At 31.3% G+C, this 14,182-nt stretch overlaps 2 protein-coding genes across 2 annotated transcripts; one reads left to right on the top strand and one right to left on the bottom strand.

Moving 5' to 3' along the window:
• The first annotated feature begins 7,321 nt into the window (after positions 1-7,321).
• On the top strand, positions 7,322-8,613 carry LOC119609864 (ribosomal RNA-processing protein 8). The gene has a single exon (XM_037964858.1). It carries the CDS (start codon positions 7,416-7,418, stop codon positions 8,484-8,486), a length of 1,071 nt encoding a protein of 356 aa, XP_037820786.1. The 5' UTR covers positions 7,322-7,415; the 3' UTR covers positions 8,487-8,613.
• Positions 8,614-8,884: 271 nt separating this feature from the next.
• Positions 8,885-10,065, bottom strand: LOC119609863 (tRNA methyltransferase 10 homolog A). Its single transcript, XM_037964857.1, has 2 exons — positions 9,208-10,065; positions 8,885-9,146 (listed from the first exon to the last, which is right to left on the bottom strand). The coding sequence occupies exons 1-2, from the start codon at positions 10,061-10,063 to the stop codon at positions 8,929-8,931; spliced, it is 1,074 nt and encodes a 357-aa protein (XP_037820785.1). The 5' UTR covers positions 10,064-10,065; the 3' UTR covers positions 8,885-8,928.
• Between the last annotated feature and the right edge of the window lie 4,117 nt (positions 10,066-14,182).

Raw genomic sequence — 14,182 nt, 5'->3', positions numbered from 1 at the left:
GACTATAGACTAGACTATAGACTAGACTATAGACTAGACTATAGACTAGACTATAGACTAGACTATAGACTAGACTATAGACTAGACTATAGACTAGAATATAGACTAGACTATAGACTAGACTATAGACTAGACTATAGACTAGACTATAGACTAGACTGTAGACTAGACTATAGACTTGACTATAGACTTGACTATAGACTAGACTATAGACTTGACTATAGACTAGACTATAGACTTGACTATAGACTAGACTGTAGATTAGACATTAGACTGCTGAGTATTACAAGGTTGTTTAATATTAATACGGATCGATGTAAAAGATATCTTCTTACCAAGAATGTATTTTCACTTTAGAAAAACTAAAATTTTAGGCCCACTGTTACATTTGCAAACAAACTGTTAAGAAAATTTGTGGTTTTGTTTCCTTTTTTTCACCCAATATTTAAAGTGCAGCAGGATATATACATATTTTTTTTCTATACTACTGGTAAACTATTCGATTTCTTGCTTTTATTTTCCCTCAATTGAGCACATTTGTATCTAGTAGATACACATAGATCCCTACATACATAAGTAGGAGCTGAAGAGTGAAAGCGAGTAGTGAGTAGAGGAGTGTTTTTTATGTGTGCGTGATTTAATATAAAATAATATTTGTTGCAAGGACATTTTGATATGCAAATTATTTTGAAGGATTTGCTTACCAAATGTATGTATATATACAGTAGATTTGGGTTTTTTTTTGGGGGGGGGGGGAGGGGAATAAAATATAAAATGTAAGTAACTCTTATATGTTTTGATAAATCATAAAATTTACATACGAAATTTTTAGCATATAGTTTTTTTGTTGCATTAATATAGAAAATTGCATAGAAAAAAGGAAAGTGTTGTGTTGGTTGTGGGTTTTGCTAATTTGCATAAAATGTTTAAGGACGATATTTATTATATTTACAATAATAAAATGGAAAATGTTTTGTAAATTTTTAATAAACTTATAAAATATTCTGTTCATACAGTTTACAGCGCAAAGTGTAGCTCTGATCATGGTGAGATCAATAGATCAATCTATTGTGAAGAAACTAAAAATGGCGGGAACAATTTTGACCGTTTTTGATGAAAAACTTTTAATATTTTATGGTTTTTATTCCTAATTTTTAAAAATTTCACAAAACTCTTACCTTTTTTAAAAAAAAAAATTGATATTCCACACTTTCACTTTAACTATTTTGAATAAAAGATTTAAAAAAATCACCTCCACTTTTTAATTATTCACTTTTACTATAAAACACTTTTATCCAAAACTTTTTCCTTTAATTTATTAATTCAAATCTAACGTTCTTAACACCAGCTCGGTTTATTTAAAACTGATTTTGTAAGAAAAAAAAACCAACTTCATCATGATCATTTTGCAATTGTTTTCAAATTATCCATGTTCTTTCAAATACATGTTGAATTTAAAAAAAAACTGCTGAGCTTTTCGAAATATTAATACATATTTTTGAAAATTAAAAAATAAAATCATAAAAAAAGGAAAATCATATAAATACATACTACAATGATGTTCCTAAAACTAGCAATAATCATTCTAAATAATAAACAAATTTTAAACTGTACTCATTGTGACTTTCAGTAATGATAGAAAACTTCCTCCATTAAAATTCTATACTATCAGTATTGATCGGTATTTATTAGATAATTACAAAAAATTAAGCAATTCGATAGTAAAAATTTTCAATTTCGATAAACCCGTTTAACCCCTTAGATTTTGAGTGATAGATTTTATTTTGTTGATTGACGATAATGCCCAGATCTACATTTTAAGAACTCCTTATAAAGTTAATTTCATTTAAGCTGAATATAATAATTTTTTCGGAATATTTATAGTGGCTTACCAAAGAGGTCTATTTAAGTAGAAAAACCTGACTTATTTACGAACATCGCAAAAATGCTATTTTTCTTCGCAACACTGTTGTCAGGGCAAACATGAAATATGAATGTTGTTGCATATTTTCACAGTTATACAATAAACCTACAAACACAATTGTCAAAATTTTAATAAATGCATTATAAACATACTAATTAAGGGGGTAAATATTATATAGACTAGACTATAGACTAAACTATAGACTCGACTATAGACTAGACTATAGACTAGACTATAGACTAGACTATAGACTAGACTATAGACTAGACTATAGACTAGACTATAGACTAGACTATAGACTAGACTATAGACTAGACTATATACTAGACTATAGACTAGACTATAGACTAGACTAGACTAGACTAGACTATAGACTAGACTATAGACTAGACTATAGACTAGACTATAGACTAGACTATAGACTAGACTATAGACTAGACTATAGACTAGACTATAGACTAGACTATAGGACTAGACTATAGACTAGACTATAGACTAGACTATAGACTAGACTATAGACTAGACTATAGACTAGACTATAGACTAGACTATAGACTAGACTATAGACTAGACTATAGACTAGACTATAGACTAGACTATAGACTAGACTATAGACTAGACTATAGACTAGACTATAGACTAGACTATAGACTAGACTATAGACTAGACTATAGACTAGACTATAGACTAGAACTATAGACTAGACTATAGACTAGACTATAGACTAGACTATAGACTAGACTATAGACTAGACTATACTAGACTATAGACTAGACTATAGACTAGACATAGACTAGACTATAGACTAGACTATAGACTAGACTATAGACTAGACTATAGACTAGAGACTATAGACTAGACTATAGACTAGACTATAGACTAGACTATAGACTAGACTATAGACTAGACTATAGACTAGACTATAGACTAGACTATAGACTAGACTATAGACTAGACTATAGACTAGACTATAGACTAGACTATAGACTAGACTATAGACTAGACTATAGACTAGACTATAGACTAGACTATAGACTAGACTATAGACTAGACTATAGACTAGACTATAGACTAGACTATAGACTAGACTATAGACTAGACTATAGACTAGACATAGACTAGACTATAGACTAGACTATAGACTAGACTATAGACTAGACTATAGACTAGACTATAGACTAGACTATAGACTAGACTATAGACTAGACTATAGACTAGACTATAGACTAGACTATAGACTAGACTATAGACTAGACTATAGACTAGACTATAGACTAGACTATAGACTAGACTATAGACTAGACTATAGACTAGACTATAGACTAGACTATAGACTAGACTATAGACTAGACTATGACTAGACTAGACTATAGACTAGACTATAGACTAGACTATAGACTAGACTATAGACTATAGACTAGACTATAGACTAGACTATAGACTAGACTATAGACTAGACTATAGACTAGACTATAGACTAGACTATAGACTAGACTATAGACTAGACTATAGACTAGACTATAGACTAGACTAGACTAGACTATAGACTAGACTATAGACTAGACTATAGACTAGACTATAGACTAGACTATAGACTGGACTATAGACTAGACTATAGACTAGACTATAGACTAGACTATAGTTTAGTCTATAGTCTAGATTATAGACTAGACTATAGACTAGACTATAGTTTAGTCTATAGTCTAGACTATAGACTGGACTATAGACTAGACTGTAGACTATAGACTAGACTATAGACTGGACTATAGACAAGACTGTAACTAGACTATAGACTAGACTATAGACTAGACTATAGACTGGACTATAGACTAGACTATAGACTAGACTATAGACTAGACTATAGACTAGATAATAGACTAGACTATAGACTAGACTATAGACTAGACTAGACTATAGACTAGACTATAGACTAGACAATAGACTAGACTATAGACTAGACTATAGACTAGACTATAGACTAGACTATAGACTAGACTATAGACTAGACTATAGACTAGACTATAGACTACACTATAGACTAGACATAGACTAGACTATAGACTAGACTATAGACTAGACTATAGACTAGACTATAGACTAGGACTATAGACCTAGACTATAGACTAAACTAGACTATAGACTAGACTATAGACTAGACTATAGACTAGACTATAGACTAGACTATAGACTAGACTATAGACTAGACTATAGACTAGACTATAGACTAGACTATAGACTAGACTATAGACTAGACTATAGACTAGACTATAGACTAGACTATAGACTAGACTATAGACTAAACTAGACTATAGACTAGACTATAGACTAGACTATAGACTAGACTATAGACTACTAGACTATAGACTAGGACTATAGACTAGACTATAGACTAGACTATAGACTAGACTATAGACTAGACTATAGACTAGACTATAGACTAGACTATAGACTAGACTATAGACTAGACTATAGACTAGACTATAGACTAGACTATAGACTAGACTATAGACTAGACTATAGACTAGACTATAGACTAGACTATAGACTAGACTATAGACTAGACTATAGACTAGACTATAGACTAGACTATAGACTAGACTATAGACTAGACTATAGACTAGACTATAGACTAGACTATAGACTAGACTATAGACTAGACTATAGACTAGACTATAGACTAGACTATAGACTAGACTATAGACTAGACTATAGACTAGACTATAGACTAGACTATAGACTAGACTATAGACTAGACTATAGACTAGACTATAGACTAGACTATAGACTAGACTATAGACTAGACTATAGACTAGACTATAGACTAGACTATAGACTAGACTATAGACTAGACTATAGACTAGACTATAGACTAGACTATAGACTAGACTATAGACTAGACTATAGACTAGACTATAGACTAGACTATAGACTAGACTATAGACTAGACAATAGATTAGACTATAGACTAGACTATAGACTAGACTATAGACTAGACTATAGACTAGACTATAGACTAGACTATAGACTAGACTATAGACTAAACTATAGACTAGACTATAGACTAGACTATAGTTTAGTCTATAGTCTAGACTATAGACTGGACTATAGACTAGACTGTAGACTAGACTATAGACTAGACTATAGACTGGACTATAGACAAGACTGTAAACTAGACTTTAGACTAGACTATAGACTAGACTATAGACTAGACTATAGACTAGACTATAGACTAGACTATAGACTAGACTATAGACTAGACTATAGACTAGACTATAGACTAGACTATAGACTAGACTATAGACTAGACTATAGACTAGACTATAGACTAGACTATAGACTAGACTATAGACTAGACTATAGACTAGACTATAGACTAGACTATAGACTAGACTATAGACTAGACTATAGACTAGACTATAGACTAGACTATAGACTAGACTATAGACTAGACTATAGACTAGACTATAGACTAGACTATAGACTAGACTATAGACTAGACTATAGACTAGACTATAGACTAGACTATAGACTAGACTATAGACTAGACTATAGACTAGACTATAGACTAGACTATAGACTAGACTATAGACTAGACTATAGACTAGACTATAGACTAGACTATAGACTAGACTATAGACTAGACTATAGACTAGACTATAGACTAGACTATAGACTAGACTATAGACTAGACTATAGACTAGACTATAGACTAGACTATAGACTAGACTATAGACTAGACTATAGACTAGACTATAGACTAGACTATAGACTAGACTATAGACTAGACTATAGACTAGACTATAGACTAGACTATAGACTAGACTATAGACTAGACTATAGACTAGACTATAGACTAGACTATAGACCAGACTATAGACTAGACTATAGACTAGACTATAGACTAGACTATAGACTAGACTATAGACTAGACTATAGACTAGACTATAGACTAGACTATAGACTAGACTATAGACTAGACTATAGACTAGACTATAGACTAGACTATAGACTAGACTATAGACTAGACTATAGACTAGACTATAGACTAGACTATAGACTAAACTATAGACTAGACTATAGACTAGACTATAGACTAGACTATAGACTAGACTATAGACTAGACTATAGACTAGACTATAGACTAGACTATAGACTAGACTATAGACTAGACTATAGACTAGACTATAGACTAGACTATAGACTAGACTATAGACTAGACTATAGACTAGACTATAGACTAGACTATAGACTAGACTATAGACTAGACTATAGACTAGACTATAGACTAGACTATAGACTAGACTATAGACTAGACTATAGACTAGACTATAGACTAGACTATAGACTAGACTATAGACTAGACTATAGACTAGACTATAGACTAGACTATAGAAAAACCAGGCAATAGAACACCCTAATATACATATATGTATATAGGTTTATAAACATACATACTTAGAGCTTCCAACATACTTACATACATACATACTTATTATGAATGAATTGTATGTAAAACATTCATTGTCGATTAAATTAAATAAAATGTCTTTTTAAAATTTTCTTAAGATGACATTTTTAGAAAATAGCAAAAATATTATAAGATAAAAATTGAGCTTTAACTTAATTTTTTTGTTTGTATGTTAGTTTAGGTAAAAATTTTGAATTTTGCTAAACTACTGTTTTTTTAATTTTAAACTCAAAAATTTTTAAAAGAATTTCTTTGGTCATTATTCTTATTAACTTTGCTTTTGTGGTTCTTTTTTTAATATGCAAACAATAATTTAAGTTTCCCATAAATATTTAATTACATTTAACATTTTTTGAAAAAACAACAAATTTGTCTTGCTGAATTTTATTTTAGCAACCGGAAACCACTATTGAATGACAAAATACTTGAAATTAAAAAAAAATAATAATTCCATTGATAAGAAATGTAATAAAATATTTATGTAAAAAAAAATAATAAAAATTTGATTATAAAAAATCTTTTTTGAATTATTAATCCTCTTGAATAACACACAATTTTACAAGTTGGTCTCATTTGCAATAAAGTAATAATAGTTATGGATAATAAAATTAATTTTACATGTTTTGTTTTAAAGAAAATAAGGTTTTGTAAATGTTTGTTGCTTGTTTTTCAAAAAATTTTGTTTATAAATCAATTAATAGCGAATTTTGGCTAATTAAACTCTTTTTATTTTAATTTCTTTAAATTTAACATTTTTCTATACACCCTGTTGTCATTTTTAGTACAGACACAAACCTTTACTCTAATACATGCTAAACCGTTTCATGAGGTTGCCCTATCGTTTGAAAGAGAATTACTTAAAACAATTTATCCAGCAACTCTTTAAATTTGACAATTAATAGGGCGTTTTTACACCACCACACGTGTGATTTGTTTATTTACATTTGTTCAACCATAGAGGAACATAATTTTTCGATCTTTTTCTATTCCGATCGATTTTTTTTTTGGAAAAATTAAGACAAAATGAAATTTTTTGTACCCTCAGCTTTTGATAAAAGTACAGAGGCTGTAAAATTTAAGCCAACCCAAGCAGCAAATGAACAAAGTTCCAACAAAGCTAAGAAAACCAAAAAGAATAAAAAGAAAAAGCCGAAAAAAGCTTCCAATAATGCAGCGGCACCACACAAAGGTAAAGGACCATTGGCTCCTCATTTGCTGGAAAGTGATGATGATGTAATGCCCGATATAAATAAGGTCAAGAAGGGTAAAGTGGAGAAAAAGAAAAATAACAAAAAGCAACAGAAACAAAAGCTTAAACCTACGCCGGCTTTAAGTAAAGCCATACAGGACACCATTGCTTTGGCCAAAAATGATCCCAACGATAATGATGATGCCATGGAAGATGATGAGACCCAAACAACCCCGGCACCTGCAAATTCCTTTGAGGCCAAACTTAAAGAACAACTTATGGGTGGACGTTTTCGTTTCCTTAATGAACAGCTCTATACCATGAATAGTAAAAAGGCTGAGAATTTATTTAAACAGGACCCCGAGGCTTTTAAAGCCTACCACGATGGTTACCGCCATCAAGTCGAGAAATGGCCCTTAAATCCTTTGGATCGCATAATAAAAATGATTAAAAAATTACCCAAATCCCTAGAAATCGGTGACTTTGGCTGCGGTGAGGGCAAGCTAGCTAAATCTGTACCCCATAAGGTAATCTCCATGGATTTGGTTAGTTGTCGTGATGATATTATAGCTTGCGATATGGCTGAGACACCCTTAACCACCCATTCTTTAGATGTCGCTGTCTACTGTCTCTCCCTAATGGGCACCAATTTAAAAGATTATCTTCTCGAGGCTAATCGTGTTTTAAAAATGGATGGTTTAATTTATATAGCTGAGATACAATCGCGTTTTGAAAATGTTAAAGATTTTGTGAAAAAACTGGATACATTTGGTTTTCAACTGGTGCGTCAAGATGTCGGCCAAAAGGTGTTCTATTTCTTTCAATTTAAGAAAGTGCGTAATGTTGGCAAAGTGGCTAATGTACCGCAGCTGGCTTTGAAACCGTGTTTGTATAGAAAACGTTAAGACGCGTATTGTTTGGAGTGTAGAGAAGGGATGGAGTGATCATTTAATTATTTTAAGTTAAATTACAGATTAATTACATAAATTATGTAAATAAAAAGAAAATTTATTTTAAATTATATTGTTTATTATTAGCTAATGGGTAGAATTAAAGTGTAGATCCATAATGATCCTAAAGGCAAAACTTTGAAAAATTAGTAAAACGAATTCAGATGAATAAAATGTATGCGGAGATGAGAGCCAAACTTTGAAATACTTTCTGTGTCACTGCCAACTTTTCGTCAAAATCAGATACAAATATCTAGGAAGCGATTCTCTACATACATACTATATGTATGCATCTTTTTATCTATATATCTATCTTTCTATCCAACAATCTATCAATTAAGATAAAGAAAACCTTTATTTTTTTTTAATTTTTCTGAATTTATTAACAAACTGGATGTCAACTGTCATTGCCTTCATTTTTCTCTACTTGGCAAGTATTAATAGCTACATCCTGTACCGGAAGATCTAAAGTTTTAACAGATTCATCAACTACATTCTCAGTTCCTTTTAGAACTGCACCCTCCTTAAGTTTAGCACCCTTTCTGGGTGGTATAGTTTGTAAAATAGCATCAGCCCAACTTTTGCCTTCGGCCACACGTACCAGGATTTCAAAAACTAAAAACACAAAACAAACTTAATAAAACCACTTATTAAATATCCACATTAGTCAACTCACCATGATATGTAGTCAATACAGTTCTAGTTTTCATATCCACATTTTCTCCCAAAGGCAAACGGGCCGTACGTAAGCCCTCCCTGGTAGCTTTGTCATGACAATAGTTTTTATGATGATTATGATCTACCAGACCACCAATACAATAAACATTAGAAGGCTCTAGTGTTTCAAGTACATTATCCGATTCACTAGTTAAATACACTAATTGGCTATTAGGTTGAAAGACTTTTAGGTGATCCTCATCAAAATGATACTTCAGCTGCCAATTTTCCCAGCCATCATTTTTCTTGAGACACTTGTGTATATTACCTTCCGATTTAATACCCGTTAAATGTAATTGCACTGGTTTCTCTGATCTCCTATTAATCGTATAGATGCGCAGACATTGTTTTACACATTTTGCCACATCTCGTTCGCTCATCATATCATCACAATCCAAATCGATAGCTATACGTAGTGCATTTTCATTTTCAACAGCCGCCTGTTGCTTTTTCTTAAGTTCTTTACGTGAAGGTCCTGTCCTTATGGGCAATCCTTTCTCAGCTGCTTCTTTACGTTTTTGCTTTTGTCTCTCCTTTTCCTTTTGACGTCTTTCTTTGCGTACTTGTTCGTATTGTGCTAATTTTCTTTGTTTTTTCAGTTGATTTTTACTAAATGGAGTGGGTGGTGTAAAGCCGGGATTATTTTCTAAGGCAGCTGGTATTTTGGGAGTTGTGTTTTCTTCACTTTCAGTTTCTTTTAACTTTTTTTCAGCCGGTGGACAATCTTCGGGAGTTTCCATTATGGTGTTAGACGAATTTTTTGTCGATGAAATTTGTAGGTGTTTGAGAGAGTTAAAAAATGTAAACACGTGCATAAAAACAATACATTTATTATTGTTTGCAAATAGACATAGTGGAATGAAACAGAAATTTTTGGTGGAGGGGAAGAATGCCTCAATACTCAAATTAATAATAAAATGCTACTTTTTTATTTTTTAGAAATTAAAATCTAAACAAATGAATGATATAACACAGGAAAAAAGATGGGATATAACTGAAACCCAGAGTTTTAGTTCTCTTCCTGTTCCGATTTAGTTCTGATCTACTTCTATTCTAATTCTGTCCTAGTTCTGTTCTAGTTCTGTTCTAGTTCTGTTATAGTTCTGTTATGGTTCTGTTCTAGTCCTATTCTAGTTCTGTTATAGTTCTGTTCTAGTTGGATAATTAGTTAGTTAGTTAGTTAGTTAGTAGTTAGTTAGTTAGTTAGTAGTTAGTTAGTTAGTTAGTTAGTTAGTTAGTTAGTTAGTTAGTTAGTTAGTTCGTTAGTTAGTTAGTTAGTTAGTTAGTTTAGTTAGTTAGTTAGTTAGTTAGTTAGTTAGTTAGTTAGTTAGTTAGTTAGTTAGTTGTTAGTTTTTTTCGTTAGTTAGTTTAGTTAGTTCGTTAGTTAGTTAGTTAGTTAGTTAGTTAGTTAGTTTAGTTAGTTAGTTAGTTCGTAGTTAGTTCGTAGTTAGTTAGTTAGTTCGTAGTTAGTTAGTTGTTGTTAGTTAGTTAGTAGTTAGTTCGTTAGTTAGTTAGTTCGTTCGTTGTTCGTTAGTTCGTTTTTTAGTTAGTTTCGTTAGTTAGTTCGTTAGTTCGTTCGTTCGTTAGTTATTCGTTCGTTAGTTCTTCGTTTAGTTCGTTAGTTTCGTTAGTTAGTTCGTTTAGTTCGTTAGTTCGTTCGTTTCGTTCGTTCGTTCGTTCTTTCGTTCGTTCGTTCGTTCGTTCGTTCGTTAGTTCGTTAGTTCGTTAGTTCGTTCGTTAGTTCGTTTCGTTAGTTCGTTCGTTCGTTCGTTCGTTCGTTCGTTTCGTTCGTTCGTTAGTTCTTCGTTCGTTCGTTCGTTAGTTCGTTCGTTCGTTCGTTGTTCGTTCGTTGTTCTTCGTTCGTTTAGTTCGTTCGTTAGTGTTCGTTCGTTCGTTCGTTTTCGTTCGTTTCGTGTTCGTTTCGTTCGTTCGTTAGTTAGTTCGTGTTAGTTTCGTTAGTTTCGTTCGTTAGTTCTTTTTTCGTTAGTTAGTTTCGTTCGTTAGTTTTCGTTCGTTCGTTAGTTCTTCTTCGTTCGTTAGTTCGTAGTTAGTTAGTTAGTGTTAGTTAGTTAGTTAGTTAGTTAGTTAGTTAGTTAGTTAGTTAGTTAGTTAGTTAGTTAGTTAGTTAGAGTTTCGTTAGTTAGTTATTTAGTTAGTTAGTTAGTTAGTTAGTTAGTTAGTTTAGTTAGTTAGTTAGTGTTTAGTTGTTAGTTAGTTAGTGTTTCGTTAGTTAGTTAGTTAGTTAGTTGTTAGTTGTTAGTTAGTTAGTTAGTTAGTATAGTTAGTTAGTTAGTTAGTTAGTTAGTTAGTTAGTTAGTTAGTTCGTAGTTAGTTAGTTAGTTAGTTAGTTAGTTAGTTAGTTTAGTTAGTTAGTTAGTTAGTTAGTTAGTTAGTTAGTTAGTTATTAGTTAGTTAGTTAGTTAGTTAGTTAGTTAGTTAGTTAGTTAGTAGTAGTTAGTTAGTTAGTTAGTTAGTTAGTTAGTTAGTTAGTTCGTTAGTTAGTTAGTTAGTTAGTTAGTTAGTTAGTTAGTTAGTTGTTAGTTAGTTAGTTTAGTTAGTTAGTTAGTTAGTTAGTTTAGTTAGTTAGTTAGTTAGTTAGTTAGTTAGTTAGTTAGTTCGTTAGTTAGTAGTTAGGTGTTAGTTTTAGTAGTTAGTTAGTTAGTTAGTTAGTTAGTTCGTTAGTTAGTTTAGTTAGTTAGTTAGTTAGTTAGTTGTAGTTAGTTAGTTAGTTAGTTAGTTAGTTAGTTAGTTAGTTAGTTAGTTAGTTGTTAGTTAGTTAGTTAGTTAGTTAGTTTAGTTAGTTAGTTAGTTAGTTAGTTAGTTAGTTGTTAGTTAGTTAGTTAGTTAGTTAGTTAGTTAGTTAGTTAGTGTTAGTTAGTTAGTTAGTTCGGTTAGTAGTTAGTTAGTTAGTTAGTTTAGTTAGTAGTTAGTTAGTAGTTAGTTAGTTAGTTAGTTAGTTATTTAGTTAGTTAGTTAGTTAGTTAGTTAGTTAGTTAGTTAGTTCGTTTTAGTTAGTTAGTTAGTTAGTTAGTTAGTTAGTTAGTTAGTTAGTTAGTAGTTAGTTAGTTAGTTAGTTCGTTAGTTAGTTAGTAGTTAGTTGTTAGTTAGTAGTTACGTTAGTTAGTTAGTTAGTTAGTTAGTTAGTTTAGTTAGTTAGTTAGTTCGTTAGTAGTTAGTTAGTTAGTTAGTTAGTTGTTAGTTAGTTAGTTTAGTTAGTTAGTCGTTAGTTAGTTAGGTTAGTTAGTAGTTAGTAGATTAGTTAGTTAGTTAGGTTTAGAAACTATTGTCATACAACCGGACCCTCCTATTTCAAACATTTTCAATAGCGTTTGTCCTTGGGCCATGTCGTCATGGAGGGGATAGGATCACTTTTTGGGGGATTATAAACATCACCACAAACGCATTATACCCTCCCCACTATAGTGGATCAGGCTACAATTAGTTTATAACTTAATTTAATTCAATAATTCAATTTATCTTCAATATAATAACTTTCGTACAATGTTATTATAATTTACATACATGAGATATTAATTACAAATGTATTAATATTAAGTTTATATATTTAATAAAGAAAATTTATTGAATAGCTTCATTAAATATCAAAATGAAAAGAGTTTAATTATTGGAAAATCTAAACATTCAAAGGTAAGTTGATAGGTGTGTTTTTACTGGTTTCTAAGCTTCATTAGATACAGACACTTTCGGTCACGAAATCCTAAATTTTTATTCAATTATATGTCTTAGGTTTATTATGAGGGGGGCTGTCCTGAAGGGTCAGTTTCAACCCAGATTCTGTCAGTAGTTCAAGAGAAACAAATAATTTAAATTTTTGTTGTACTTTTGGTCCTAGGTCTAACACTCATCAAAATTTTCTCTATATTTGGGGGTTCTTGTCTTGACTGTTGAAAAATTTTGCTAGCCAAGACAAGAATCTCACATTTTAGAAAAGTCTTGATGTGAAATGAAATTTCGTAGGATATTTGGTTCAAAATTTTTGTTCTGAAATTTTTATAAAATATTGGACTTTCCTAAATTCTAAAACCATTTTCGGATTCAGCATAGATTTTAGTCTTAAAAGACAAATTTTAGTTTCAATTGGCCTTAAGATTCCGAAATTATAGTACAAATTGTTCAAAATAAAAAAATTTCGGGAATTTTGATGAAGCAATGGACCTAGGTTCATTCTGAGTCCATTTTCGGATTCAGCATGGGAATTCACCAGAAAGGTGAGTTTCCAGCCAGATTCGGCCAGTAGTTTTCGAGATTGAAGCAAACAAAAAAAAAAAATTTGTAATTTTGTTATAGTATGGGTCCTAGGTCCAACATTCATCCAAATTAAATTTTTTTTTAATTTTTGCTTCAAACTCGGGATTTACTGGCCGAATCTGGCTGGAAACTGACCTTTCTGGTAAAATCGCATGCTGAATCCAAAAATGGAGTCAGAATGGACCTGGGACCAGTATTTCATCAAAATTCCCGAGAATTTTGTATTTTAAGCAATCTGTGGTATTATATCGGGGTCCTGAGACCTACAACTGCAATAATTTTATATTCATGATTAGTGCTTAAGCTGAATCCGAAAACGTACTCATAGTGGACCTGAGACCAATATTTCATCAAAAATTTCCTATCAAAATTTCAGACTGATTTTACTACAAAATTTTATGTTATCTCAAAATTTTCCAAAATTTCCTCTACATTTGGGGGTTCGTGTCTTGACTATTGACAAATTTTGCTAGCCAAGACAAGAACCTCACATTTTAGAAAAGTCTTGATGTGAAATGAAATTTCGTATGATATTTGGTTCAAAATTTTTGTTCTGAAATTTTTATAAAATATTGGACTTTCCTAAATTCTAAAACCATTTTCGGATTCAGCATAGATTTTAGTCTTAAAAGACAAATTTTAGTTTCAATTGGCCTTAAGGTTCC

Source organism: Lucilia sericata, unplaced genomic scaffold (assembly GCF_015586225.1).
Source record: "Lucilia sericata isolate MDLA Ls3-8-SP2 unplaced genomic scaffold, ASM1558622v1 Contig001070F_arrow, whole genome shotgun sequence".
In the NCBI taxonomy this organism is placed as follows: domain Eukaryota; kingdom Metazoa; phylum Arthropoda; class Insecta; order Diptera; family Calliphoridae; genus Lucilia; species Lucilia sericata.
This window is presented reverse-complemented; position numbering and strand designations above follow the sequence as displayed.

Excerpts from the sequence above, each read along its gene's own strand:
- LOC119609863 (XM_037964857.1), bottom strand. The coding sequence starts at position 10,063 with ATGCACGTGTTTACATTTTTTAACTCTCTCAAACACCTACAAATTTCA. Across the intron at positions 9,147-9,207 it reads TGTATTGACTACATATCATG|TTTTTGAAATCCTGGTACGT; the intron begins GTGAGTTGACTA and ends TTGTGTTTTTAG.
- LOC119609864 (XM_037964858.1), top strand. The coding sequence starts at position 7,416 with ATGAAATTTTTTGTACCCTCAGCTTTTGATAAAAGTACAGAGGCTGTA.